Below are 26,648 nucleotides of genomic sequence, written 5' to 3'. Positions count from 1 at the left end.
AACTATAAAACAGGTCAGAATTATTTTAAAAAATGAAATTCCAAAGAACATCTAATAATCCGACACACCATCAGATACACATACCCAATACCTAATAATGCACCAACAGATGGGAAGATGGGAAGGCTCCACTCGTTAATACAGTAAGTCTCTTAGGAGGGGCCCACTATTCAGTTTGGCATTTGTCTTTGTGTGTTTTAAAAACTACAAACACTATTTCTACAGAGACACATACGAAGGTTCAAAGAACTAACTAAAGCACGTGTTCATACTTAATGCATCTTATTGCTCAGTCCAGCACCATTCCCACAATTTTACTTAAAACTGTTATTGTAATCATTATAATACTAGAATTACTACTACAACCATGAAAAAAACTATTACTAGTCTACTTTGTAATTTAGAAGTAAGCAGCACATTAGATGTAACAGCAGAAAACATAAATATAAATAATATAAATCTAAATAAAACACCTTGACACAATGAATCCTCTGCACTTTATTTAATGGAAAACAAAAGACTGTGATGTTTCTATGATGTTTCTTCTTTATGGATTAACAACATGTTGCGATGAAATGCTTTGTACGATCCACCAAATCTGACCAATGCTCTGCAGGATTGTACAACATGCTTTGTGTGAGTACTGTGTGTTAACAGTAAGGACTGTCATCTTTGAGCTTGCAGAATACAACACTAACAGTATACAGTGGTGGTAATTGGTCCCATATGAAAGTACAGAATGTGTAATAATGTATACAGTGTATTTACACGACTGGAAAGTTGAAACTGTCATACATAAATGCACATGGATAACCAAAGAAATACACAATACATTCAACAACAGACAGGGGGATTCAAATATCCCAGAATAATCAGGAACCAGAGGGATACAGCAGTTAAAGTGGAATGAAATATCAAGTTTTTTATATACAATATACACTGCTAGCCATGGCAGAGGCTCCACATCCTGCATCTGTACTGCATGTGTACTGCATGTGTACTGCGTGTGTACTGTCTAAAATATGATACAGTAACTAGGATATGATCAGGTAGAGTTTAAAAAAACATATCTGCAGTTTAGGAGCTTCTGACAGCTAAAACACATCAGAAATAACATTTTAATGATTTAATATTTCATGCAAGAGGCTAAATGTAGTAACAGATTACATGTAGGCAGAGACTCTATTCGCTGAGCGTTATGATAACTATATAAACTACAGGAAATGACTTTAAAGGGATAACCCACCAGTGCATGATGCTTTCTGGGACCTGATCAGTTCAGTGCTAGCATCACCAACATAAAGTTCACCCTGAACTGATTCAGGCCGTCTTCACCCTGACCCCGTTAGCAGAAAGGACATGTGAAAGCAAAGACGGGGGTGGATGCAAATTTGCCTGAATTGAGGCAAAAAGGCGTCAAGCATTAACTTAAGTTTCCACTTAAGTTAAAAATTCACACTCATTCCACAGCTGTAACTCAGAGAAGCTGGATGAAAATATCAAAAAAAAAAACTTCTGATAACAAAAGGGACTCCGTAAACCTTTGGCAGGTCTGTGTGATCAGAGGGGTACCAGGGGTCTGACCTGCTCCATGTCTGTTTCCTATTTCTATGTTTGCTCTCACAACTATGTACATGGAAACTGATGGTCTGCATTCAGACTCTGGTGACAATATAAAGAGGGGCAAAGTCTACATGTAGAGCATGTCATGGTGGATCAGTGGGTCAAACACACCTGGGTTAGAGTCCCATGTTCCTAAAGTTAGCCATGAAGTAATTTAGATCAGATTTGTTTTTAGATGAAGTAATTATTTTCTCTTTTTTATTCGTCTTTGATTATTTTCAGTCACAGTTTGATTCGGTTGAGGCAACAAAGCTGCTTGGTAAGATTTTGGAAGGGGTCATGGTTCACGTTAAATAATTAGTCAGCTGACTTTTGGTTTGACACGAGACATAAACAGCATCTTTCTGACCGAAAGTCCAGTTTAGAGGTTTTTAGGGAGTCCCAAACACAAACACGCTTGTTGTACATTGCTAGCTACCTAATGCTAAAATCTGTGATGTCACATTTAAAAACGTTTTAGGTGAATGAAGACTATAAGAACACTCTGGTGGGCTAAATTCACATGAATGATGTGAGGTGAAAATATGTTTTGCATTCGGTCCAAACAAACTGTGAAGCCTAAACCAGGGCTGTCTAAACAAGAGCAACTAAACCAGAATGTGCTAAACCAGAGCCAGTTAAACCAGAGTAAGCTAAACCAGGGCTAGCTAAACCAGAGTAAGCTAAACAGCTGGCTAAACAACAACTAGCTAACAACCAGAGCCACATTCTCTGTGTGGGAACTAATAGTTTGACCATTTAACTATTGAATAAAGTTCTCTGGAGGTTATTCTTGGTTGCAGGAGACAGTTAGCATCCTGGTACTGGTGTATAGTATTCTGCTTTTACAGTTAGCCTCCTGAAGCACTGGGCTCGGTCACATGTCCGCCTTCACAAATTTCATGTAAAACAAATACTTCTCAGCACACGTCCATATGTACAGATATCTAGAAATGTAGAAACAGTACAAAATACAAAAACAACAAAAAGGATACATTTCTGGAGGCATCATTAAAATGCACAGTATGATAATGTGTGGCTGTTTACGGTGTGGTTAGGAACAGGATGGAGAAAACTACGTCATTTTCATTAATATGTGAGAAAGCTAATCCGAAATTTAGGACAATAAACAAGAAAACAAGTAAAGTGCGTAAGGTTTACTAAATGTTAGTAACTTAAAGGAGCTGCTAATACACACTGTACTCGTGTGTCACACAAATTATCTAAAAGACTAACATGGAAAAAATGTCTTTATTCTGGTCCTTGTTTAAAAACTGTCACCACAAACTCGACTCAGAAAATCTGACAATGAAATCATTTTCCACTACAGCCACTACTACTCAGTGCACAAACCTTGTAAATAATAAAATCTAAACTATATGGATCCGTTTTTCAAATAGCATCTCTGATACACTGACCATCACTTGCTTACTTTTATTTTAAACGTAAAGTACAAAGTAAAGGGAACAAGGTTGGACCAGCTTATACTGTGATTCTACTAAAACAAAGTGCTGCGGATCATCTCTAAACTGAATTTACTAGACCAGCTGTGCATGTTGGCACCCCCAAGTGGCAACAAGCAAGAACTGCTGCTTTGGAGGGCTGCATTATTAGGAAAAGGTATCTGCAGGTTTACAGAAAAGTCCAAAGCACAGCATCTTTAATTCACAATTTCAGTTACTTTCTAACGTAACAGTTATCAGACCGTCAGACCAGCATTTAGTTTGAAGCTCTGTCCTAAAGCTACGATCAAAATCCCGCTGACTCTGAGTGGACTGGTGACTAACACAATACAACATGTAAATAAGACAGTTTTGGAGTTGTTCAAAGGCCTATGTTGTCCACCAGATCAAATCTGTCCTTCACCTTCTTTCTTCTTACAGTTGAGGCAGGTCTTCCTCTCATCTGTCTTGATCTTCTGCTCATCTTTAAATGACAAGAAAATGTGAGTGCCCCATTTTAGATTCGTGTTATGAAGGTACCTGAGTAGGCTGTTCGTGGCCGAAGTTACACAGGTCACAAGGCTGAAGGTTTGATGAACCAGCCACTTCTTCTCTCTCCAAATGTTCCTTTTCTTTTCCACTTCCTCCATCCTCTCAGCTCTAACATAGCCCTCACGGCAGACCTCACGAGGAAGTTGAGACTACTTCATAGAAGAAAGTGCAAATTAGAAGAATACAGATCCTCCAACAACAATGCTTATGTTAATCCGTTGATAAATCTGAGCCAAACACACTTTCAACAGGAGGAGGCATCATAAGCTGACTGCATAGCTAGGATAAAGGTTCAAAGCAAAAACACTTCTACAAATCATACAAAATACTGTCAGACACAAGAAACACAACACAAAGAAGAATTGACGAGGATAGCGTCACTGTTACTTTTGTAATTGCACGAGGTCTCCTTTATATGATTTGCTAGTTCTCTGAATAACACTGACTTTGTTTAAAGTGCTGAAAAAATATGACTACTAACTTGACTGAACCCTCTCCGGTCATACGACTAGCCACTGGACGCTTCTGCTAGCCACAAGCTGGGTCATAGCAGGAGCCCAAATATCTACCAGAAAAGATCTTCCTTAATTTCACTACTAAAGAGATTTTGAAGGCTTGGTAAATTTCAGTCCTCGGGAAGGATCAAGGCCATATTCACAAGCAACTGACCATGTCCACTATCCACAACACTCGTTGTAACAGGGACAAAGTGTTGGATTCTGAAGGCCTTGGGTAATTTCAGTCCTCAGATATGGTCAACATCACAACCGCTAGTCACTGGCCACATCTACTGGCCACAGGCGCAATGTGGACCAAAGTCTACCGGAAATCTTCCTTCACTAAATCACCAAGCAGAGACTTTTCAGCTCCTGGCCAGTTTAAGGACACCCCCAATATGAGCTGACCACACCCACAACCATAAGGCTCGTCACACTCATCCAGAAGTTTACCACTTACAACAAGTACATTTTGGACATTATGGGCATTTGCAGTACACAGGCATGGTAAAAGCTGAGTCCAGTGTCACACTGTCACAGGGCCCATCGGCAAGAATCGAGTCCAGCTGAGTCAAGAAAGTTCAGATACATCAAGAAATCCAAACCCCATCTTTTTGTTCTGACATTTCCTAAACGGTTCCTGTCGTTTGTTTGATTTCATGTGCTGTGACTTCTGGCCAAAAACTCTTCATTGTGGGTCATTTCCTGTGCCTCTGATTTCGCGTTAATGTCAGTTCAGTGCTGGGGAGGCTGATGCAGCAGACAGGAATCTCCATTTTCCACAACAAAAGAGAGGGAAGACAAAGAAGTGAAAAATTAATCTGCCTTAAGAAAAGAAAACTTTCATTAAGCAACAACTTTAGAAGCAGGTCAGTCCATCAGGCTCGGAGGTTGTGGTCGCTGTGGCTCCACCACCAACCAAAAAGACAGCCATGCTGGATTTTGATTGATTGATTTTGGGGATGCCGGTACTTCCTGCCCCGTGAGGATCAGAAGAGAAATGGGCCTGGCTACTGCTACCACCACTGCTGTTGAATTCTAAGTCCAGGTCGAGAGCTGTATCCGTGGAAACAACCCATGAGGCTGGACGCCATTTTTTCAGGGTGTACGGAGTCTTGACACGACGTTTTATTTTCTCTCCTGAAGCACTCAGACTACCATTCTCTATCAGAGAAACATCATCTGAGAGGAAGAGAAGAGGAAAAACATGATCAGAAAATGGATGCATGTATTCATTCCTTTAGAGAATTAAAATCGCAGGTACATTATATGAGTGGTGTCAAAACCATAATGTTTTAGGATCTCGTACCGTTTCCGACACTCTCTATGCTACTGAATGCAAATTTATTACTTATACTTTATTTTGCCCTCTTTGCAGTGGGGCCAAAGTCAGACATTAAAATTAATCTGGGTGTACTTGCACCAGGTGGTGCCTGACAGTTGGTCATGTAGTCTTAATTTGAACGGCTAGTTGGTGTACTACTGTGGCTGGGAAGGTAACCGCTAACATGATGGCTAGCTGGGAATGAATAGCCAGCTACAACAGTCCGACTTCTCTAGTTTGGTTGCTAATTTATATTTGTAGAATCGAAACTTTAGACTGCTAAATTGACTGCTAACTTCCTGTCAAAGTGAAAAAGTTCTTCTTAATCTTTGCTCACCTGAGGAGATGCAGGATGAAGACAGATCCAGGGAACAAGGACGCTCAGGCCTCTTGACTTTTGCTGGTCTCATCTGGGACCACAACAGACCTGGAGTTTGTGGATCTAAGGCTGGACTTTGTGGACCTGCAGGTTCTGGGGCTGAAGCATCTGGAAGAGCTGTGATTTCTAAATCTTGAAAATCCAAAGCTGGAGTTTCTGGGGCTGGATTTTCTGACGCTGGAACCTCTAAAGTTGAAGCTTTTCGATTCACTACTGGAGCTTCTAGTACTGGAGCCTCTGTGGGTTTTTGGACTTCAATTTCTGGGTCTCTGTACTCTGGGACAAGTGCAGAGGCAGTGGAATGGACCAGGTGAGCATTTGGGCTTCTGGCAGATTGAGTGGTCAATACTGCTTCAACAAAAAGGGCTCTCTGGACACCTGGACCTGGACCAGAGCCTTGACATCTATCTTGGCTAGTGCAGGGGGACTGTAGTGTTTTGGTATGGCCAGATGTCGTGGTTCCTGCTGGAGCAGGGAGCAGAATTTTAGATTCCATATTTAAAACTGGAGCAGTAGCAGGGGATCCACTGATCGGCTGACTCACCAGGTGTGGCTCAGATTTAGTACTACTGATGCCCCTTCTCTCACTGACCTCTGAGCCAATCATTCTTTCAGGTTCAACCTCTGAACCCTGAATCTTGACTTCTGACCCAAATGCTATCCTGTTGTTGTTGTTGTTAGAGTTTGAGCCTCGTCCCGTCAGGATGTTTCCAGGTTGTGACTGATGATGATGATGCAAATGAGGAGGGGGATTGCCCTCAGCGGGTGGCTGTTCCCTTCTCAGCAATGGTTCATGCTCATCAGGGCTGGAGTTGAGCAGGTTCATGCAGTTGTCCTCTCCTCCAACAATCACTCTCTCCATCTTGTCCTCCTCCTCCAGCTGCGGCCCTGCCAGATTGGTTCGACCACCTTCTATGATTCCGTTCATCACCAGCGTGGGGGCACCTGCACTGTAGCCATTGGCAACCACCATTGTATGGTGGACGCGGTTCCCAGTTGCAGCACCGCCTCTCATGCTGTTGCTGCTGTTAGTCACCGTGGTAACCAGGTGGGGCTCTACAGCCGTGGCGACTGTTACCGTGTTCATTTTAGCAACACCTGTTTCCACCTGAAATATAGTACATTCTGGATTATTGATGCAACAATAACAATTTTATAATAATCTTCTGTTTCAGACTTACACAGTGAGGACTTGAATTTGATCAGCTGATTGTAATTGAAAACCCTCTGTACATAGTTCATGCCTGAAAACCCGAACATCAGGATAACATCTTTGAGGTCACAACACGAAACCTGTTGAGAATTCCATAGTTCTTTTGTTTAAGTCTTGATTCACATTAGTAATCTGAACCTGTTTGAACAGTGACAGCAGAGAGAGAATCCTTTGTGTGTTGTTGTAGTACCCTAACATAAAGGACCCAGAGCTAAACTGGATGGCAAAAAACAATAAATTAAGAACTTCCAGCTATGCAAGCACTTGGGTAATCACCCTTTGTCTGAGCTATGGTCCACTACATTAGACTGGTTTGATTATTCCTGTTGTGATATAGTTTTATGAACAGCGGGGTAGTTACTTCAGGTGATGGCACTGGATCACTTAGCTAGCTAGCTTAGAATCTAACCGAACTTTAACCAAAGCTCTGGTGGTGTATATTTCTGCTACAACATGCTAAAAAAATACACAATATTAATGCCAACACTTCCTTGAGTTAAAGGTGGTCACTGATGAGTTAGTGGGACAGAATTCTAGTTCTAGTGGTGTAAAATCCATCGACCAGTGCAGAAAAGCTCGTTTTAGTCTAGTTCTAGTCGGCCTAGTTCTGGATAAAACAGGGATGCAAAAACCTGAGGACTAAAGTCCTGCAGAACAAGCTGGAGGGGACAAATGCAACTAAGTTAGTGGAGTCATGGATTGTCCTAAGAATATGGGCATGCAGGATCCAGAGAGGTCCTGCTTCCCTTGTGCAATCATTTCACAACTTCACTGGTCACCGGGGAATAACGCATGCCAGACATCTGATATGACATACAGAACATTGACAGAGCTTTGGTACCACGGGCTACCTGTGTTGCTGTCTGGATAAGGTGAATAAGTCTAGAGAACATGATTGCCTCGTAATAGAGATTTAATTAGATTTTGGATGGAGGATCAGTCTAACCCAATCAGATCAAATCCTGCTGTACCTGTCTATGGTTTGACTTCAGCTTTCCCAGCTTAAGTCGAGAAGAAGCTGAGGGGGTCTCCTTGGTTTTGGGGAGAAGGTGGAGGCTGGTGGGCCTCTGGAGCATGTTCTGCTGTTTAGGAAGAGGATGAATAGTGGAGGAGGGAGAGGTATCAATGCCACCAACAGCCCCCAGGTCACCCTGAGGAGTCAACACTGAATTGCTCACCTAGATGAATCACAGGAACAGATCCTTGGTTACTACATACAATCACTAGCAGCTACACAAGCTATTCAGTGAGGTATCAGAACTATGGAATCGCTGTAACAAGTGTATTCAATAATAGTAATACCTCATTAGTGTGTAGTAACAGTAATAGTACCTCAGCATTTTGTAGTACCTGATGGTAAAGCAGGTTGGTAGTTTGTTGCGTTATTGAACCAAACTGTTTCTGTGAATGTTCCATCAAGTTTTCATCAGAACTTTCAATCATGTTCTTGTCAACCTGCAGAGACAGACACAGAAGTTGACGATGTGTGGATGGTTTGGTCTGAAGCTGGCTCAGAGGGACAAACTGCAAAAATAAGAACAAATTAAAAGTGAAAACCTCTTTGGGGTCAAGTTTGGTGGCTTCCAAGTCTTCTTCTGTCAGCTGCAGGCAGACTGGGATACTGGGAACAGCACCGCCTGGAGGACAGCAGGGACAATTACAGCACTTACTGAGGACACATCCACAATGGTTTCCATTGGTTTACACATTTGTTGTCAAAAATGCAAATTACTTGTCATTTGCATGTGTGTCCAGAGAATGTGTATGACTTACCGGTGTTTTCTGACTCGGAGATGCTGCAGAGGATGTAGGCAGGTGTTTGGCCAGTGGTGGCCAACACAGTGCTGTTTGAACTGGTAGACCGAGCCTGACTCTGACAGAAATATTGAGAGGGGGAGAGAGAGAGAGAGAGAGAGAGAGAGGAATGAATACAATAAAGATATGTTTTTTTAATTTCTCACTCATTGACATTATACCTGTGCTTGCTGCCGTTCGTAGTTGATGGAGTTTCTGTTCTTTTCAGCACCTTCAGCTCCACTCGTGGTCATCTTGACAACTGATGTTGGGTGGCTGTCCCCCTGGAGATTCTTGACCACACCCACCTGCAGATCCTCAATGAAAGAAGAGGAATAGCCAACCTGTGGAGGCCAGCAGCTGTGAGACAGATTCCTGAGAGAGAGAGAGAGAGAGAGAGAGAGAGAGAAATCAGACCTTTTTTTATTGTGTGTATATGTGTGTATACCTGTGGTTGGTTATTATGGTGAGTGTATACCTGTGGTTGTGTATTACGGTGTGTGTATACCTGTGGTTGTGTGCTGCAGTGTGTGTATGCCTGTGGTTGTGTGTTATGATGTGTGTATACCTGTGGTTGTGTATTAAGGTGTGTGTATACCTGTGGTTGTGTATTACGGTGTGTGTATAACTGTGGTTGTGTATTATGGTGAGAGTATAACTGTGGTTGTGTATTACGGTGCGTGTATACCTGTGGTTGTGTATTACGGTGCGTGTATACTTGTGGTTTTGTATTACAGCGAGTGTATACCTGTGGTTGTGTATTACGGTGCTTGTATACCTGTGGCTGTGTTCTGCACTGTGTGTATACCTGTGGTTGTGTACTGCAGTGAGTGTATACCTGTGGTTGTGTACTGCAGTGTGTGTATACCTGTGGTTGTGTACTACGGTGCGTGTATACCTGTGGTTGTGTATTACGGTCCGTATATACCTGTGGTTGTGTACTGCAGTGTGTGTATACCTGTGGTTGTGTATTACGGTGCGTGTATACCTGTGGTTGTGTACTGCGGTGAGTGTATACCTGTGGTTGTGTACTGCGGTGAGTGTATACCAGTGGTTGTGTACTGCAGTGTGTGTATACCTGTGGCTGTGTACTGCAGTGTGTTTATACCTGTGGTTGTGTATTACGCTGAGTGTATACCTGTGGTTGTGTACTGCAGTGTGTGTATACCTGTGGTTGTGTATTACGGTGAGTGTATACCTGTGGTTGTGTACTGCGGTGAGTGTATACCAGTGGTTGTGTACTGCAGTGTGTGTATACCTGTGGCTGTGTACTGCAGTGTGTTTATACCTGTGGTTGTGTACTGCGGTGAGTGTATACCTGTGGCTGTGTACTGCAGTGTGTGTATACCTGTGGTTGTGTACTGCAGTGTGTGTATACCTGTGGTTGTGTATTACGGTGTGTGTATACCTGTGGTTGTGTACTGCAGTGTGTGTGTACCTGTGGTTGTGTGTTATGGTGAGTGTATACCTGTGGTTGTGTACTGCAGTGTGTGTATACCTGTGGTTGTGTACTGCATTGTGTGTATACCTGTGGTTGTGTACTGCAGTGTGTGTATACCTGTGGCTGTGTACTGCAGTGTGTGTATACCTGTGGTTGTGTACTGCAGTGTGTGTACTCAGCAGTGTGAGTTCTGACAGTCTCTCCTCTGCACACTGAGCAGTGAGTCGAGCTTCAGCATCCTGATCCCAGCAGTCCTCCATTGTCTCCTTCAATGAACGCAAGGCCTAAACACATACACAATTACACAAAGTCAGCAATAGAGTATTACTGTCATCACTACATGACTGTCATACCTCTATACTCCTGTACTACAGACCAAAATGAATCATCTTACAGCAGTTTTTCTGAAAGATTACAATGCAGTGTGCATGGTTATTTCAAAACAATTCTGATTTTCTTTCATCACAATAAACTGAGAATACATTTAGAAACAGAAAGAAAGGAATATCCTAGAGGGGGAAATTTCATGCCCTGAATCGGCCCCTCAGGTACTCCATAAGTAAAATATTTGGTTTGAGGTTTCAGGTCACTGCTGGTTTGTTGGAGCTTAATAGAGGAAATACAGTCTAGGAGTAAGCTCTTCCTGAGGAGATGACCTCAGGGAAAAACTAACCCCAGCACCAAAATATCTGCTGAAAGGTTATTGGTTGAGGTTGAGAATTATTTTATGTAGTGGATGACAATGGCTGTCAATCAAATTTACATTTCTCAAGGTTTTATATGGCATTATTGTGACAAAACCCAACAGAGTCTGCTGAGGTTCAAAACATCAACAGTAAGCTGCTACGAAATGTTATTGATTTGCAGATGCTGTTTAGCATGTTAACGAAACAAGTGTATGTTTGAGTTGAAACTGCGCTGACAGGAGCAGAAAAACATGGGGCATGGATGCAAAGTAGAGCAGGGTTTCTGTACCTGCCACAGACTCCATCTTTGTTGTGTGTGGTTGCATACCAGCTTCACTGAGCGCATACTGAGTGATAATACAGTTGTTTATGATATGTATCAACTGGCGCTGAATTAAATAAATAGATTGTTTCAACTACAGGTTCATAGATGGACGCTGATTTATTTATTTTAACGTGAATGCTAAAATACCCCCAGCCTGCTCTGCTTTGTCACCTCTGGTACATGGGGTCTTCATTTCAATAATTTTTTTAACAGACCAAACTCATTTTTCAGTCAGTTCTCTGTAGTTTTTAGCTGTGGGTGGGCTGCATAGCTGCACATAGAGGGAAAAATAGATCAGCCATGTTAAAATAAGATGAGCAGCGCAGTGCGCAGCGTCCATGTAGCAGCTTCAGCTGATTATAATGGTCCCTGCAGTGGGCATGCTATAGCAGGCGAGTTGTGCCACGTCCGTGCCCCAGGTATTCGGCTGTAACACTAACCAGGCTGTTCTCCTTCCAGGCCTCGGGGAATCTGGGTCTGACTTTCTCTCTTGCGACAAGGATCTGCATCTCCTCAAAGCTCGGATGGTTCCCCAGCTCTGCCTGGAACGCCAGCTGGTACTCTGGTACTGCTTCACCTAAAGACACACACACACAGGCAGAGATTGAGGTGGAGGAGCCATGGGTGGAGGCTAAGAGCGACCCACACTGTGGTTGATGGAAGCCGGCTGGAGACAAAGGTATCAGTCTCCTTAGTGCCTGGAAAGCAGAAAGTTTACAAGACTTTTCTTTGTCGTTCCTCAGTATTGAGTCTCTGATAAAGAGCGAAGTCGGAGGGGAGCAGTCAGTGGGCGGGGGGGGGGGGGTTCACCTGTAATGACAGAATGGATGGAGAAGGATGGACAGATGGACCTGGGGAAGGAGGAGTGCCAAGCGGTAGCGGGCAGATGGAGGAGGCCAGGACATTAAACGAGGGAAATCACGGAGGTCGAGGACGTCAAATCCATTTTCCCACCGGATGTCGTGGACAGGAGGTTCCCTCTCTAACTATGAGCACTGAGCAGGGACTAGGGCTCAGGGGCTTCAGGTCTAGACCTGAGCTGGACCCAGGATCCTTCAGGGACAGTGACAGGAGGGGCAGAATGAACAGCCGGACAGGGAGCGGTGGCCTGAAAATGAAAAGTGAAAGTGTCCATGCACTTCTCTGCTTCCTGGATCTGGATTCTCTGATCCACCTCAGCAGGTGAGTGGAGCCATGGTGCACAGATGAGGTCGCAGGGACACTGAACCAGAAAGGAGGCCAGTCCAGAGGATACATGTGAAGGATCGAAAGTTAGCAGCCAGTTATGGAGGGACACGGAGCTGTATCTACATGTGTGGTATCAAACTGCTCGCAGCACACAGGAAACTGCTGAAATGTGAAGCAGCATACAAGCCAGGAACACTGCCGATCAGAAAACCATGAGACCGACCAAAGACAGAAGAGGAGTTGAGTTAGAAAGACACATGTCCAAACCTTTCCCGTCTCTTTTTCACTTTATTTTTCAGCTCAGCTGTTCCGTCTATTGTCCTTCAGAGAGTCAGACACATCATGTGGGTTCATATGTTCTGATTCATACTTTCACTCTGAATGAAGGACTTTTACTTGTGCCAGAGTATTTTCATGGTTTTTTATTGGTACTTTTATTGGCAACTGTTCATACTCAGAAAACAGGTCTGAACGTCTTTCACATCTGATTTGACTTGTTATGAAGTGATTCTGCTGCATGTGCTACATGTGCAGTATGATGAGTTGTGTGTTTGCTGTGTGTGTCGTGTCACCTGGGAACAGGTGTGAGCACCTCCTGAAGCTCTCCCAGTAGAGCAGACCCAGAGCGTAAACATCCACCTGCTTCAGAGCCGCCTCGCAGTCCCTGAGGTTCAGAGCTCCACCCAGAACCTCCGGAGCCATGTACCGCACCGTCCCCACCTGCAGACGCACACATAGAAACACCTGCACCTCATCACGTCGTCATCATCATCATCATGATTATCATCATCATCATCATCTGTGCTCCCCGGCTGGGGATAAATAAATTTTTATCTTATCTTATCTTATCATCTCCCCCCGCCCGTTACGGTCACATGACCTGACCTCAGATATGGCCATGGTATCGTCGTCTCCGGGGCAACAGGGTCGGCTTCCCGTCAGCCTCATGGACAGGCCGAAGTCGGCGAGGACGCAGGACAGATCGGCTCGGACCAAAACGTTCCTGCTGGTCACGTCTCTGTGGGCCACCGCTGGTTTATACTGGTCTGAGTGGAGACAGAGGACACACCAGTCTGGATCTGTCACATTCAACCTAACTGCAGCAGCATCAGTCGGCTTCATTTCTTTAATCCTGGGGGGAGTTTTAGTGTTTCATCACCAGCAGAAACTGATCTGTATGCTACACAGACAGAAAGAAATAAGAGGATCAATAAAATTCACCCCTTCAATCACTGAGGTATGGCTCTGAGGCTCTGAGGCTCTGAGGCTCTGAGGCCGTGTGTCTGCATATGAAGCCAACTCAAAGATAACACATGCGACAGATGAAGTCCAGACTCCCGCGTGTTCTACATCTGCTCAATGTTCTCAGAGAACGAAAGGATGTTTTCTCCAAATAACAACACGTTAATCTCATTATGTTGAGAAAAAACATTGTTCAAGTTTTCCTCCAGTGATGAAAAGTGTGTTTCTGATATCCTTCATTGAACAGCTGGCCGAGACGTGCGCATCAGAAGGATTACATGTCGCTGCGAGGAAGCCGAGGAGAGACTCTGATCCTGTTCACGAGAGGACGGCCTTTCATTTTCTACTGCTGCTGAGGGAGAGCACCTTCTCTTATGCAGAGACAATGAGGTCACTGACTGTGACTCTGAGTTCTCTGCTTCCACACTGGCTGCTGCAAATTATCCAGAAATAACAGATGACCAATCAGCTGTGGCGAAGGTGTGGTGCACATTTCAAAGGCAGGTGATGAATCTCTTTTAAATCACCACTGATCAGCAGATGTAATGAGGAACAGCTGATCTGTCTTCACCATCACAGCAGCCAGTTTATTGTCAGCTGAGCTGTTTCCTCCAGCAGCGACAAACACTCAGTCCACCACCAGGGGGAGCCGTCTCACGTGAAGCCGGCCTTCCTGCTGTGTTATAATGAACAGCAGAGACAGTTAATTATCTTCATCATGAGCAGTGAGTCACGTTGACCTTCAACATGTTTGACTTTCAGCAGCATCATTACTGGAAGCTCAGATTCACAGTCTGTGCAGACTTAAACAGGAACAGGATCCAGTTTCAGCATCAGCTGGACAAATAATAGTCCTGACAGCTGTTCGTGAACCACATGGACTACATGGATGGTTTTGGTCTCTTTTGACAGGCAACACTCTGAACTTTTATCCCCAGCAGTCAGAATCACTGTCAGTCTGCTGCCACTAAGTAAGAAGAACACAATGAGAGCTCAGCATGAAGCCTCACACTGGTCCAAGTTCAATTAAAACTGATACCAAATAGCACAGAAACTGAATATTTTCATGTTTTCTGTAATATACATCGAGGCGTTCTGCTATATATTTATCTACACATAAACCCCTAACCCTTCCCCGGCTGGGGATTCATGAAGTCTTATCTTATATCTATAATCATATTCATGAAATCTAAAATGTGTCCATCTGTATTCATATTTAAGGTATCTAAATGTATATTTTCACTTCTAATCATGTGCAATATCCCTGTTATCACTGCAAATCCTTCTGAATCCAGTGGAGAGCAAATCACTGTGTTCAGAATTTCATTGGCTATTTGAACCGCCATCTGCAAACTCAGCTGTGGACCGCTGCTCAACTCAACTGCTATTGGCTGCTCTGGTTGCTAGGCTACTTATGGCTGACCGTGATTGGTCAAGTGAGGAGTCATTTGAAACCAGAGACTCTACAGAGTCACTGGAGACGAGATGGCACTCATCTGGAAGATGTAACGCAGAACAACACAGAAGACGACCAGAAGACGAGCTCATCACCTGCTAATCTGAAGGAAGAAAACATCTTTCTGTGGATTATTATCATGTTTTAGACTAAATATTTTTACTGCAGTGGATCTTCTGGATGGATTCCTCTTCACCTCTACACATCAGACTTCAGACACAACAAAACCAGCTGCCACCTCCAGAACTTCTCTGATGATACAGCCATCGTTGGATGTGTATCACAGGGGAACGATTTGAATACAGGGAAGTGATCACTAACTTTGTCGACTGGTGTGGACTGAACCACCTGAACATCAACACCAGCAAGACCAAGGAGATGGTGTTAGATTTCCGGACAGAGGTCCTTTGGAGTATGTAGGACATTACTGAGGACTTTCTATGACTCTGTGGTTGCATCTGCAGTCTTTTACTCAGTGGTCTGCTGGGGCTGTGGAAGCTCTGAGAGGGACAGAAAGAGACCTGGTTCTGTCCTGGACTGTCCTCTGGACACCACTGAGGATGTAGGTGAGGGGAGGATGTTAGTCAAGCTGACATCCATCATGGACAACCCCTCCCACCCCCTGCATGACACAGTGGGGGCCCTCAGCAGCTCCTTCAGTAACAGACTGCTGCATCCACCCTGTAAGAAGGAACGCTGCCGCAGGTCCTTCATCCCATCAGCTGTCAGAGTTCAGCTCCAGCGTTGCTTAGCTTAGCCCTGGTTTCCATACTCGGACTGTTCTTTACAGTGATGTGTGATCTATCATACACTGAAACGCTGCTCTTTCCACTCTCATTGAGTTCTGTACATATCAATACATAACAGTATTCTACTGTGACATATTCATATTTATTTCTGTGCAATATCATTAATGCTGCGGTCACTTTATCCACCATGTGTAATCTGTGTATAGTCTGTGAAATTCTACTGAATTCCTGGGAGTATGTTTTTTTCTTACAGTTCTTTGCAGCAATATATATTTTTATTATATATTTTTTTATATATATTTATTTTTCCTTTTTTTCTGACATAGCCCTTTGTATAATTGTACATATTTATAGTCTGCTTTTCTATTTTGTATTTCTCTATTTTTACTTATTTTTCCAACTTCCATTACCTGCTGCTGTAACACCCAAATTTCCCCATCTGGGGATTAATAAAGTGCATCTTATCTTATCTTATCTCATCTTATCTTATCTTATGTGTCCAGATTGTTTTTGTAGGATTTTTAGGACTTTGAGGATCACTGAGAGACCCTGACCTCAATGTTGCATCGACTTTAAAACCGGTTGTTTGTTCGGTGTTGGTTGTGCCTCCTGTTGGTTTGAATCAATCGATTCACGAGACTCTGAGCTTTCTAACGTTTAATATTAGTAGAAATGTGAACGTAGTTTTGGGTCGTTGCGACAGTGAGGGGCATATCCTGGAATATCATCTGAACATACTGAGAACTGATCCCAGTTTAAAGCCGCTCAGTCTGAACACTGAGGAGACCGTCAGTCAGGATCAGGGGTCACTTATGATTTTCTAACTGGAAAACGACGTCAAATCGAAGGTTATCTGCAGGAAAAGGGTTACAACAGTATTCTCCCATCATGCAACACTGTGAATAAATCAAAGGTTTAATCATCCAAGTCTTCTTTTAAGGTCAAAACTGTTTCAGATGTAAATAACACATCATATATCTTTTTATCTACAGTATAAAATTGCTTCTTCTCGTCAATAAATCTGATTAAAACACTAAAATAACCGTCTGATAGATCTTCGTCCCCTGAGTCATAGAGCTCCACTAAAACACATCAGTGAGCCTCACTGTAGTTTATTCTGACTCAGTCCCACACACACACACACACACACACACACACACACACACCGTCCTGCTGTCACAAACACTCACTACAGCACCAAATGTGGGTTCATCCGCCGCAGAAAATAGTCCCAACAGATGCTGTGTGTCCTCTTGTTTGTCTGATAGAAACTACAGAAAGCAGCTGTTTGATGTTACTGAAGCTTTTAAAGCTTTTAGCCTGATGAGGCTTCTTCCCACCTGCACAGGTGTTGTACTCGTGCTAAACAAACAAACTTCAAAGTAAACACATATGACAGGAACACAGATAGATGAAGTAAGAGAAATAATGACACCTCCTCTGTAGAGTTCAGTGTGCAGGAAGGCGAGTCCTCTGGTGACACCGTGAGTCATCCTGCAGCAGGTAGACCAGTCCACTGTGTGGAGAGACAGGTAGCGAGACAGGCAGCCCTGGGAGAGACCGACAAACAGAGACAATGATTTCTTAGACCTCAACCTGAACTAGTCTGTCAGTTTGATGTGAAGCACTAAAATAGAGGCCGTTAAAGAACTGACAGGAGTCAAACACATGTGCCTTATTTTTATTGATATGTAGATTTCTTGTCTGACACCTGAATGATTTGCACTGAAAGGAGTTGAAGTGGAAGGTGAGCGTCATTAAACAGCTGAAGAGTAAAAACACACAGAATCCTGCGAGGACGCACCTGAACGTGCTCACATTACGGCTAACCATACGATAAAATGTGTTTCTGAAACATTCAGGCGACAAACAGGCGAAGCGGCCGCAGCATCTTCAGCCGTATTTCATCAGTTTGATGTGAGTTTCTGCTGCGCTGCACTCCACACGCTCACTGACGTCAAACTGAGAGCGAGATCTCCTGCTCGCCATAGAAATACTATTAGATACTGTGTGTGGGGGGGGCATGTATTCCTCACATTGTGGGGCCTGTTTACACAACAGGCCTCCTCATGGGGACAAAACTCAAGCCTCCATAAGGTAAATAATTACATTTCAGGCTGTAGACTTGGGTTAAGCTAAGGGTTCAGATAAGTCTCCAGGAAATGAATGTTAGTCTATGTAATGTCCCCAAAAGTGATGAAAACCTGTGTGTGTGTGTGTGTGTGTGTGTGTGTGTGTGTGAGAACAAACCATTAAGCTGGTAATTACTGTCTGACCGCAACACAGGAATACAGCAAACCAACCAATCAGAATTTACACTGTGTGTGTGTGTGTGTGTGTGTGTGTGTGTGAGAGAGTGTTGTTATAAACAAAAAGCTAAAAATATTTATGTAAAAGTTTGTGAATTAGAGATAGTGATAAGTAATTTGCTGCCGTGTGTGTGTGTCTGTGTGTGTAAGTGTGTGTGTGTGTGCGTGCATGCGTGCGTGTGTGCGTCTGTGTGCAGTCAGAGGCTCCAGACAGGAAGTAGGAGTGAAGGCGCCGTCTTCAGCACAATAACAACAGTAATGGAGAGTGAGGACAGACAGCTGAGGTGTGCTGCCCCCTACAGGCTGCAGGTTCATTACAACCACAATATGAGCAGACAGCCTTCTGATCATTCATCAGTCTGAACAGTGGAGATACAAATGAAAATAATTTGTAATATTCATATAGTGAATGAACACTTCTGCCTCTGAAACATAAATGAAAATAGAAATAAACAAATAGATTTATCTTTTAGCCTCAAAACTGTTTTCCAGATGTTATGCTATCTTGTGAAGCAAAGTGACTTCCTGTTTACGTAGTCAACTGCGACTGGGCAATGCAACAACAACACTTTGCTAAGTTCAGTAAAAATGTGAAAACTTCTTTCATCACTGACTGAGTATATGGCACGAAAGGACGAATACATCAGTCACTGCTGCTTTGTTTGGGGGAAATAACACCCCAAGACTAACAGCTAACAGCTAACAGCTAGCTGAACACCATGTTGGACAAAATAATAAATGTCAGGCAGCCGTGAACAGTCACTAATAGTGATGAAGTAGAAGAAGACAGCATTAGCCAGCTGAGGTGTATCTAAGCCTGGCTGGTTATTCAGTCTCTTACATGTGGGTAGAACTCCAGGAGGATCAGGAACTCCGGTCGTCCGTCGCCTGTCGTCCTCTCGTCGGCGGTCAGGAAGCGGGCGATGTTGTCGTGTTGCTGCAGCAGCGGCAGACAGTAGATGGAGCGCTCGTTGGCGTAGTTCTGCCGATTGGCCGAGCTGAAGAGTTTCACAGCTACACAGCGCTCGTTAAGACAGCCACGAAACACGGTACCGTAACGACCCCGACCAATCAGCTGCCAGGAGGGGGGAGAGGGTGTGAGAGACAGAGACAGAGAGACGTCCTCATGGAGTTCCTCAGGGTTCAACCGTAGATCCTCTAACATTCAACATTCAGGTGGTTACACTTTATACACAATAACAGATACGACGATGTTAAATATCGATGTGTCCCGCCTCTTCTTAAAGGGACAGTCCACCAATGTTTCACGTCAAAGTCATCTCCCTGTCTTTACTGTGGGGAGTAAATGACATCATAGTGATGTCATCAGGATTTGGGATGGAGACTTTTTTTGTGTGTGTGTGTGTGTGTGTGTGTGTGTGTACCTCCAGTAGTTTCAGATTATCCAGGTCGACAGCAGCGTCTGTGTTTGCTGCCTCCATCACATCCAGAGCAGACAGACTGTGTTTCTTCTTCTTCCCTTAAAACACAAATACACACACGCAGTTTATATTGATTATTATTATTATCATTATTACTCACGTGTCCTTGCAGTGTATATGTGAGTGTTGTGTGTGAGCACCTCTCATCATTCGGTATCCCAGGAACAACGCTGTGATGACAATGGCTGCTATGGCAACGGTTACCAGGGCAATGAGTGCCGTCTCCTCCCGCCGCATCGGCTGGTGAGCTGTTGGGGGGGGGGGTGATGGACAGTACGACATAGAGTGTAAATGACGATCACTCAAACCACCTGCCGAGGCGGGCGGGGGCGCCTGACCGCGTATCAATAAGACCACTCTCAACCAATCACTTCTCTGTCCTCATCGCTCTGAAACAGCTGAGCCAATCATAGAGAAGCATCACAGCAACAGATCAACGTACAGTAAGTAAAAGTAGTAATACCACAGTGTAGAAAAACGCAAACCTGCATCAAATTAGAACCCCGAGTCCAGAACAATGAGGACGCTGGGTAGACAAAAACAGACCCCTCACCTGTCTGTCTGTTGTCCCGCCCATCTGTCTTCATCACCCTCAGGGCGGGGGTGTCGGCGGTGGGCGGCGCCTCGGTGAAGTTGGCGTTGCAGAGGTCTCGGCTGCAGCAGCAGAATCTGTAGCTGCCATTCTGTATCTGAGAGGGCGTTGCTGTTACCAGGCAACGGTCGCCACGACACTCCTGCTGGTTGCCAATGTGAGTCCAGCAACCTGGAAGACAGACAAAGAGTGTGTGTGAGTGTGTGTGTGAGTGAATGAGTGTGTGTGTGTGTGTGTGTGTGTGTGTGTGTGTGTGTGTCTCACCTTGCTTGACCAGGTGTATTTCCCCGTCTGGTCTCTTTTCCCACAATCCATAGCAGCGGGACCCACGGCTGCAGCGAATAGTGCCGTTTTCTCGCACCAGTCCTCGTAGCTCATTGGTCGGCCCGCTGTGAGGCCCCGCCCCCTCCAGGTGGTCCGTGAAGGCACACTCGGTGTCCTCCAGCTGAAAGCCTGCAGAGAGCCAGACGCTGCTTTCATTCAGTTCTTGTGTTTTCATGTTTTTGAGATACAGATGACACAAACGTATTGATCGAGCACGCCCACCTCTGCCGATCAAACAGCGTGATCAGCTGTGAAACATGTCTGGTGATGTCAGCTGGTTAAATAAAGACCCCACAGGAAAAGCTAATATGAGACTGTGAGAGGCTGATGAACAGAAGCTTGTCCTGATCCGGATCAGCTCTTCAGATGTAGAATGCGGATGTGAATGAGGTCCTAGTGACGTTCTTCCAGAGCAGGAATCCAGAAACAGTGTGAACACAGCAGCCTCACAGCGTGAGAAGAGTCTGACAGCAACGAGCGACGAGGCCTTTTGTCATTTTGTGGGAGAACAACAAAGTGACAGAGCTGCCTCAGGCCGCTGACGTCCTGTTACAAGACCTCCATTAATCCAATGTCCCAACATCACATCTAAGACCGTCTCACGTCTCTCAGGCCACTGAGTCCGAGAGCCTCCTCACAGTGTGTATCAGCAACTACAATGAAGTGAAAAGTTACCTGCAGAATGGCTGCATCGACATCAAACTGTGGCTACGACGCTTCCGGTTCTGACCGAAACGCGTCAAAAACTGTCAAAATGCATAAAATGCACATGAAGATTCATGATTTTGTTTAGAAAATTCACTAAAACCACACTGTAAAAATACTCTGTAGAAGTATTTTAGAAGTAGAAGTATTACAGTAAAAGTACTGAGTGCAGTAAAATGTCCCTGAGACTGTTCTCCTGTTCTGCTGTTCTATCTGATCTCATCAGATTACTGTGACTCAGTTGTTCATGTCAAAGCAGGCAAGCTAACTGCTAGCGTGCTAGTCAGCTGGTGCTCACTGAGCTTAGCCAACCGTTTGCTAACATTCTGCTCAGAACTGTTTCTCGTTTCATTCAATGAAGACTCATAAAAGGGACAGGGGATGCTATTTGAGCTAGCTAGCTTGCTAGCAGTCAGTTAGCTCGTTAACGGGGCAAACGGCTGTACCATCGCGTGAAGCAGGTCGCTGCTGCGGAGCGTCGACACGGTGACACACAGCTAATGAGCTGCGACAGCTTCCTCCATCTGGACTCCAGCAGTTAACATCAAACTTCACAGTTTGTACAAACCAGCTGAGTCACTCTCATTTAAATATCTGAGGTTTCATGTTGCCATAGTAACAGCAGCTGCTGCTCAGCCCACATCTCGGTTTGCTGAAAACACACTGACAGAGAGCAGCTGATACCAGCTGTTCAGTGAGGCGTTCACGTGAAAACCAGGCTCACACTTTCAGATCCAGACCAGGCTACACACCAGACCGGGGTCGTCCACCTCATCGGTCCAAGACCAGGACTTATCGACAAAAAATACATTTATTTTGACCTAATTAGCCCGTTGTTGTTTCATATTTTCACTTTCCTACACAATCAGTGTCATTTTTATGTCAGTGCGAACAGGCCAGACTGACAACTAGATACTGAACTAGAAAAAGGTCTCAGAGCTCCACCAGGAGGCGTCAGAGCTCAATACAAACTGACTGAGTCCTGATCTCAACAAAAACCTGTGACGCTACAGTCACTTCCTGTTTACGTACAGAGGTCAATTGCTCTTGATTGGACAGGGCTACAGTGGTTTCCTAGCAACAGATTTACACATCACCACAGTCTTTATTAGTGTGTAAGTTTTAATGTTGTTACTGAGAGCTGAAGGAGGACTGAAGACCTGAACCATCCTTCACAGTGCTGTGAGGGGGGGGGGATCACAGGAATGTGACTGACCCCTCCCAGACTGAGCTGGAGCCAGGAGGAGTCTCAGTGTTTAGTCTACTGTAAACACACACACACACACACACACACACACACAATGAGAGGAAGGTGGAGGGTGTGTGTCTCTTATCAGCCACATCACAACGAAAACACTAAAACTGATGCAGACTGGCTGACGACACTGTGTGTGTGTGTGTGTGTGTGTGTGTGTGTGTGTGTGTGAGAGTGTGTGTGAGAGAGAGTGTGTGTGTGTGTGTGAGAGAGAGAGAGAGTGTGTGTGTGTGAGAGAGAGTGTGTGTGTGTGTGAGAGAGAGAGAGAGAGAGTGTGTGTGTGTGTGAGAGTGTGTGTGTGAGAGTGAGTGTGTGTGTGTGTGTGAGTTTGTGTGTGTGTGTGTGAGTTTGTGTGTGTGTGAGAGAGAGTGTGTGTGTGTGTGTGAGAGTGTGTGTGAGAGAGTGTGTGTGTGTGTGTGTGTGTGTGTGAGTGTGTGTGAGAGTGTGTGTGTGTGTGAGTTTGTGTGTGTGTGTGTGAGTTTGTGTGTGTGTGTGTGAGAGTGTGTGTGTGTGTGAGAGTGTGTGTGTGAGAGTGTGTGTGTGTGAGTTTGTGTGTGTGTGTGTGAGTTTGTGTGTGTGTGTGTGAGAGTGTGTGTGTGTGTGAGAGTGTGTGTGAGAGAGTGTGTGTCTGTGTGTGTGTGTGAATCAGTTGTTTCCAGTCCAGCAGTTTCCTGAAGTGTTCCTGAGTCCAGGTATTAATCTCTTCATCCAATCACGTGCTGACAAAGTGTTGACCCTCGCTCCATCCTCGCTGTGAACCACTGAGCCTTTCAATCATGATGCTCTCACCTGTTACCAATCAGCCTGTTTACCTGTGGAATGACCCAAACAGGTGTTTTTGGAGCGTTCCACATCTTTCCCAGTCTTTAGTTGCTCCTGTCACAACGTGTTTGAAACGTGTTGCTGCATCAGATCCAGAATCAGCAGATATTTACAGAAATCACTGAAGCTGATGAGCTCAGACAGTAAATATATTGACTTTGTGCTGATTCCAGGTCAGTTTCTGTCAGAGAGGATCAGCAGGTGATCACTTTCTGCTTGATTGATGGTCTAAACAGAGCCTCAGCTTCTTCTTGGTTGCTAAGCTAAGCTAAGCTAAGTGACATGCTGTGGACTGTAATGACGGTGACGTTGTTTGAACTGACCGGTGGCAGCAGGCAGCAGAAGGACGCACAGACACACGGTTAACGCCGGCGAAGCTCCACACGCGGCGGCCATGTTGGATCGTCCTCACAGGTCTGAGTCCAAGTACAGTCACTCCCACGCTGAGACACGGGCCAGCATCACTGATCCTGGGTCAGATTATCCTGAAACAAAAAACATGTTCAGTCAACACAGTAAAGGTTTCTGTCATTTCCTACAACGTTACTGCGAGGAAAGAGTCAGACTGACGGAAGAAAGATGAAAATGAGAAAGACTAACAATGTGACTCAGTTATTAAAGCAAACCAGACCAGGAGAGTACAAGACCAAGAGTGCTTCAGACCAGGAGTGCACCAGACCAGGAGAGTACAAGACCAAGAGAGCACCAGACCAGGAGAGCACCAGACCAAAAGAGTACAAGACCAAGAGAGCACCAGACCAGAGAGCACCAGACCAGGAGAGCACCAGACCAGGAGAGTACAAGACCAAGAGAGCACCAGACCAGGAGAGCACCGGACCGGAAGAGCACCAGGCCAAGAGAGCACCGGACCGGAAGAACACCAGACCAGGAGAGCACCAGACCAGGAGAGCACCGGACCAAGAGAGCACAGGACCAGGAGAACACCGGACCAGAAGAGCACCGGACCAGAAGAGCACCAGACCAGAAGAGCACCGGACCAGGACACCACCAGACCAAGAGAGCACCAGACCAAGAGAGTGCCAGATCAGGAGAGTGCCAGACCAGGAGAGTACAAGACCAAGGGTGCACCAGACCAGGAGAGTTCCAGACCAAGAGAGCGCCAGACCAGGAGATTACCAGACCAGGAGAGTACAAGACCAAGGGTGCACCAGACCAGGAGAGTTCCAGACCAAGAGAGCGCCAGACCAGGAGATTACCAGACCAGGAGAGTACAAGACCAAGGGTGCACCAGACCAGGAGAGTTCCAGACCAAGAGAGCGCCAGACCAGGAGAGTACCAGACCAAGAGAGCACCAGACCAAGAGAGCGCCAGACCAGGAGAGTACCAGACCAGGAGAGCGCCAGACCAGGAGAGCGCCAGACCAGGAACACACCAGACCAGCGACATTCAGTGTGAACATAACTAACATGACTAAAAGACAACATGACGTCATGTCTGTCCTGTAATGTCTCAGAGGGACAGCGTGTCCACAGCAGATGTGTTACTGGCTGTATATTACTATATTATTATTATTACTATTATTAAGTTACTATTATCAAGTAACGATTCCCTTGTTGTGCATTTAAACGTCAGACTGATGCTGAGAGGCTGAAGCTCACTGTGTCACTGCTCTAATTTCTGATCATATTGATAATATATTTTCTGATCATATTGATCAGTCATACGATCATATTAAATAGAAACACATCAGTGTCATTATAACAGACTTCAGGGTGTGTTTATGCAGTAAAACACACTTAAAATAATCTGATAATATTCTTCTTAGACTCGTTTTCCATTCATTGATCTGTTGATTGATTGATTGATATATTTGAGTCAGTAAAGGGACTACATTTTGATCCTGCCAGCAGTGATATACGTTGTAAAACATTTCAACAGCAGTGAGTCTAATGAATAAAAGCTTAATAAACTCTAAAACAGAAGAACAACAGACCTTCACACTGACATCAGCCTGCTTCAGCTGTTCTAATCTCACGCTTGTAGTGATCAGTAGTGTGGTATTAATATGCTTCAGTAGTATTAGTATTTCTGTGTTGAATATAAATATTAACGTCACATTTTGAACCAATAACCATCTTGTATTAATCAGCTGAACTCACTGTGTTCTAGAAATTTCATATTTCAGCGTCTGTGTGACCTTCATGATCCATCTGTGCCTCTTAAACACACCTGTACTACACCTGCAGTAAGATCACACACACACACACACACACACACACTGTCTATCAGGTATAACATCACATATGATGTGTGTGCTGTCACTGATCGTTTTATTGATCACCTGTGATGTCTGTCTGCAGGTAAATTTAACGCAGAGCAGCTGAGGATGGAAGGGAGTGGCACACACGCACACACACAAGTGCGCGCGCGCGTGCGTACGAATCGGTCAGTCACACGATCACATATAAATGGCGTGTGTGTATGTGTGTGTTTGTGTGCGCGGTGTAAAAACGGTTCATACCGGGGAGGATGACTCCGGCCGGCTCTGCAGGGGATGAAGCAGCCCGTCTGCCTTTCTGTCCGTCTTTCTGGATTACGGATTTTTTGTGATCCGGCTCAGTCCGGTTCCGTTCGGCCTGGTCCGAACTCCCTTCCTCAGAATAGATCTGGATCCAGCAGCAGGTTTGTTCAGCAGAATCAGAAAATCCGCAGAAATGAAGCTGCGCTCCGTTTCTCTGCGGCCACATCAGACTGTCAAGCAGCTCAGACTACAGCAGCCTGAGCTTCCGGGGCTTCCGCCTTCAAAATAAGAGCCAAATGGTCCGGCCTTGTTCGAGAGTGGTGCTTTTCCTCTGAATGATCTGAATGTGTTTGTAATATAATGTGGAGCTTTGGACTGTTGGTCGGACTAAACAAACACTGAACGATCGATCGATTAATTGAGGAAATAATCAGCTGATTGATCCAGAATGAAAAGAATCATCAGTTAAGATGAAGCTCAACCAGCTCCAACAGTAAAATCCTGCTTTGACATGAACGACTGAGTCACAGTAATCTGATGAGATCAGATAGAACAGGAGAACAGCAGAACAGCAGAACAGTAGAACAGTAGAACAGTCACAGGGACGGTTTACTGCACTCAGTACTTTTACTGTAATACTTCAAGTACACTCACTGATTATACTGACATATTTCAGAAGTATGTCATTATAATGACATTGAATGAGTGACTTTACTGTTTAGGCTTTCATTTATGAATTAAATGCATCAGGAAGCGTCGCATGTCAGAATCTGTGTGGTTAAAAAGTTTTGCAGCAGAATGAACATAAAGATAAAAGTATGTTCATA

General features: G+C 44.7%; 1 protein-coding gene across 2 annotated transcripts; it reads right to left on the bottom strand.

The window, feature by feature from the left end:
- Positions 1–487: 487 nt before the first annotated feature.
- LOC121616607 (bone morphogenetic protein receptor type-2-like) lies at positions 488–26,053 on the bottom strand. 2 transcript variants are annotated; one of them, XM_041951448.1, is made up of 19 exons: positions 25,822–26,053; positions 23,663–23,824; positions 20,498–20,686; positions 20,195–20,404; positions 19,782–19,889; positions 19,585–19,679; positions 19,041–19,274; positions 17,326–17,440; positions 13,329–13,489; positions 13,016–13,163; positions 11,696–11,832; positions 10,392–10,528; positions 8,986–9,178; positions 8,783–8,882; positions 8,567–8,646; positions 8,342–8,464; positions 7,981–8,187; positions 5,755–6,904; positions 488–5,275 (listed from the first exon to the last, which is right to left on the bottom strand). In XM_041951448.1, the coding sequence occupies exons 2-19, from the start codon at positions 23,733–23,735 to the stop codon at positions 4,953–4,955; spliced, it is 3,783 nt and encodes a 1,260-aa protein (XP_041807382.1). In that variant the 5' UTR covers positions 23,736–23,824; positions 25,822–26,053; the 3' UTR covers positions 488–4,952. The 2 variants fall into 2 exon arrangements, with proteins under 2 accessions (XP_041807382.1, XP_041807383.1); XM_041951449.1 differs by having other exon boundaries at positions 8,360–8,464.
- Between the last annotated feature and the right edge of the window lie 595 nt (positions 26,054–26,648).

Source organism: Chelmon rostratus, chromosome 13 (assembly GCF_017976325.1).
Source record: "Chelmon rostratus isolate fCheRos1 chromosome 13, fCheRos1.pri, whole genome shotgun sequence".
Taxonomy (NCBI): Eukaryota; Metazoa; Chordata; class Actinopteri; order Chaetodontiformes; family Chaetodontidae; genus Chelmon; species Chelmon rostratus.
The sequence above is the reverse complement of the archived record's forward strand: the minus strand, read 5'-3'. Positions and strand labels throughout refer to the sequence as shown.

Bases quoted from the DNA above. Each gene is read 5' to 3' on its own strand.
- LOC121616607 (XM_041951448.1), bottom strand. From the start codon at position 23,735: ATGGCCGCCGCGTGTGGAGCTTCGCCGGCGTTAACCGTGTGTCTGTGC. The intron at 19,890-20,194 runs GTGAGGGGTCTG...CCCCCCCAACAG, and splicing joins GCGGGACAACAGACAGACAG to CTCACCAGCCGATGCGGCGG. The intron at 8,465-8,566 runs GTTTTCACTTTT...CTGTCTCTGCAG, and splicing joins CCAAACTTGACCCCAAAGAG to GTTGACAAGAACATGATTGA.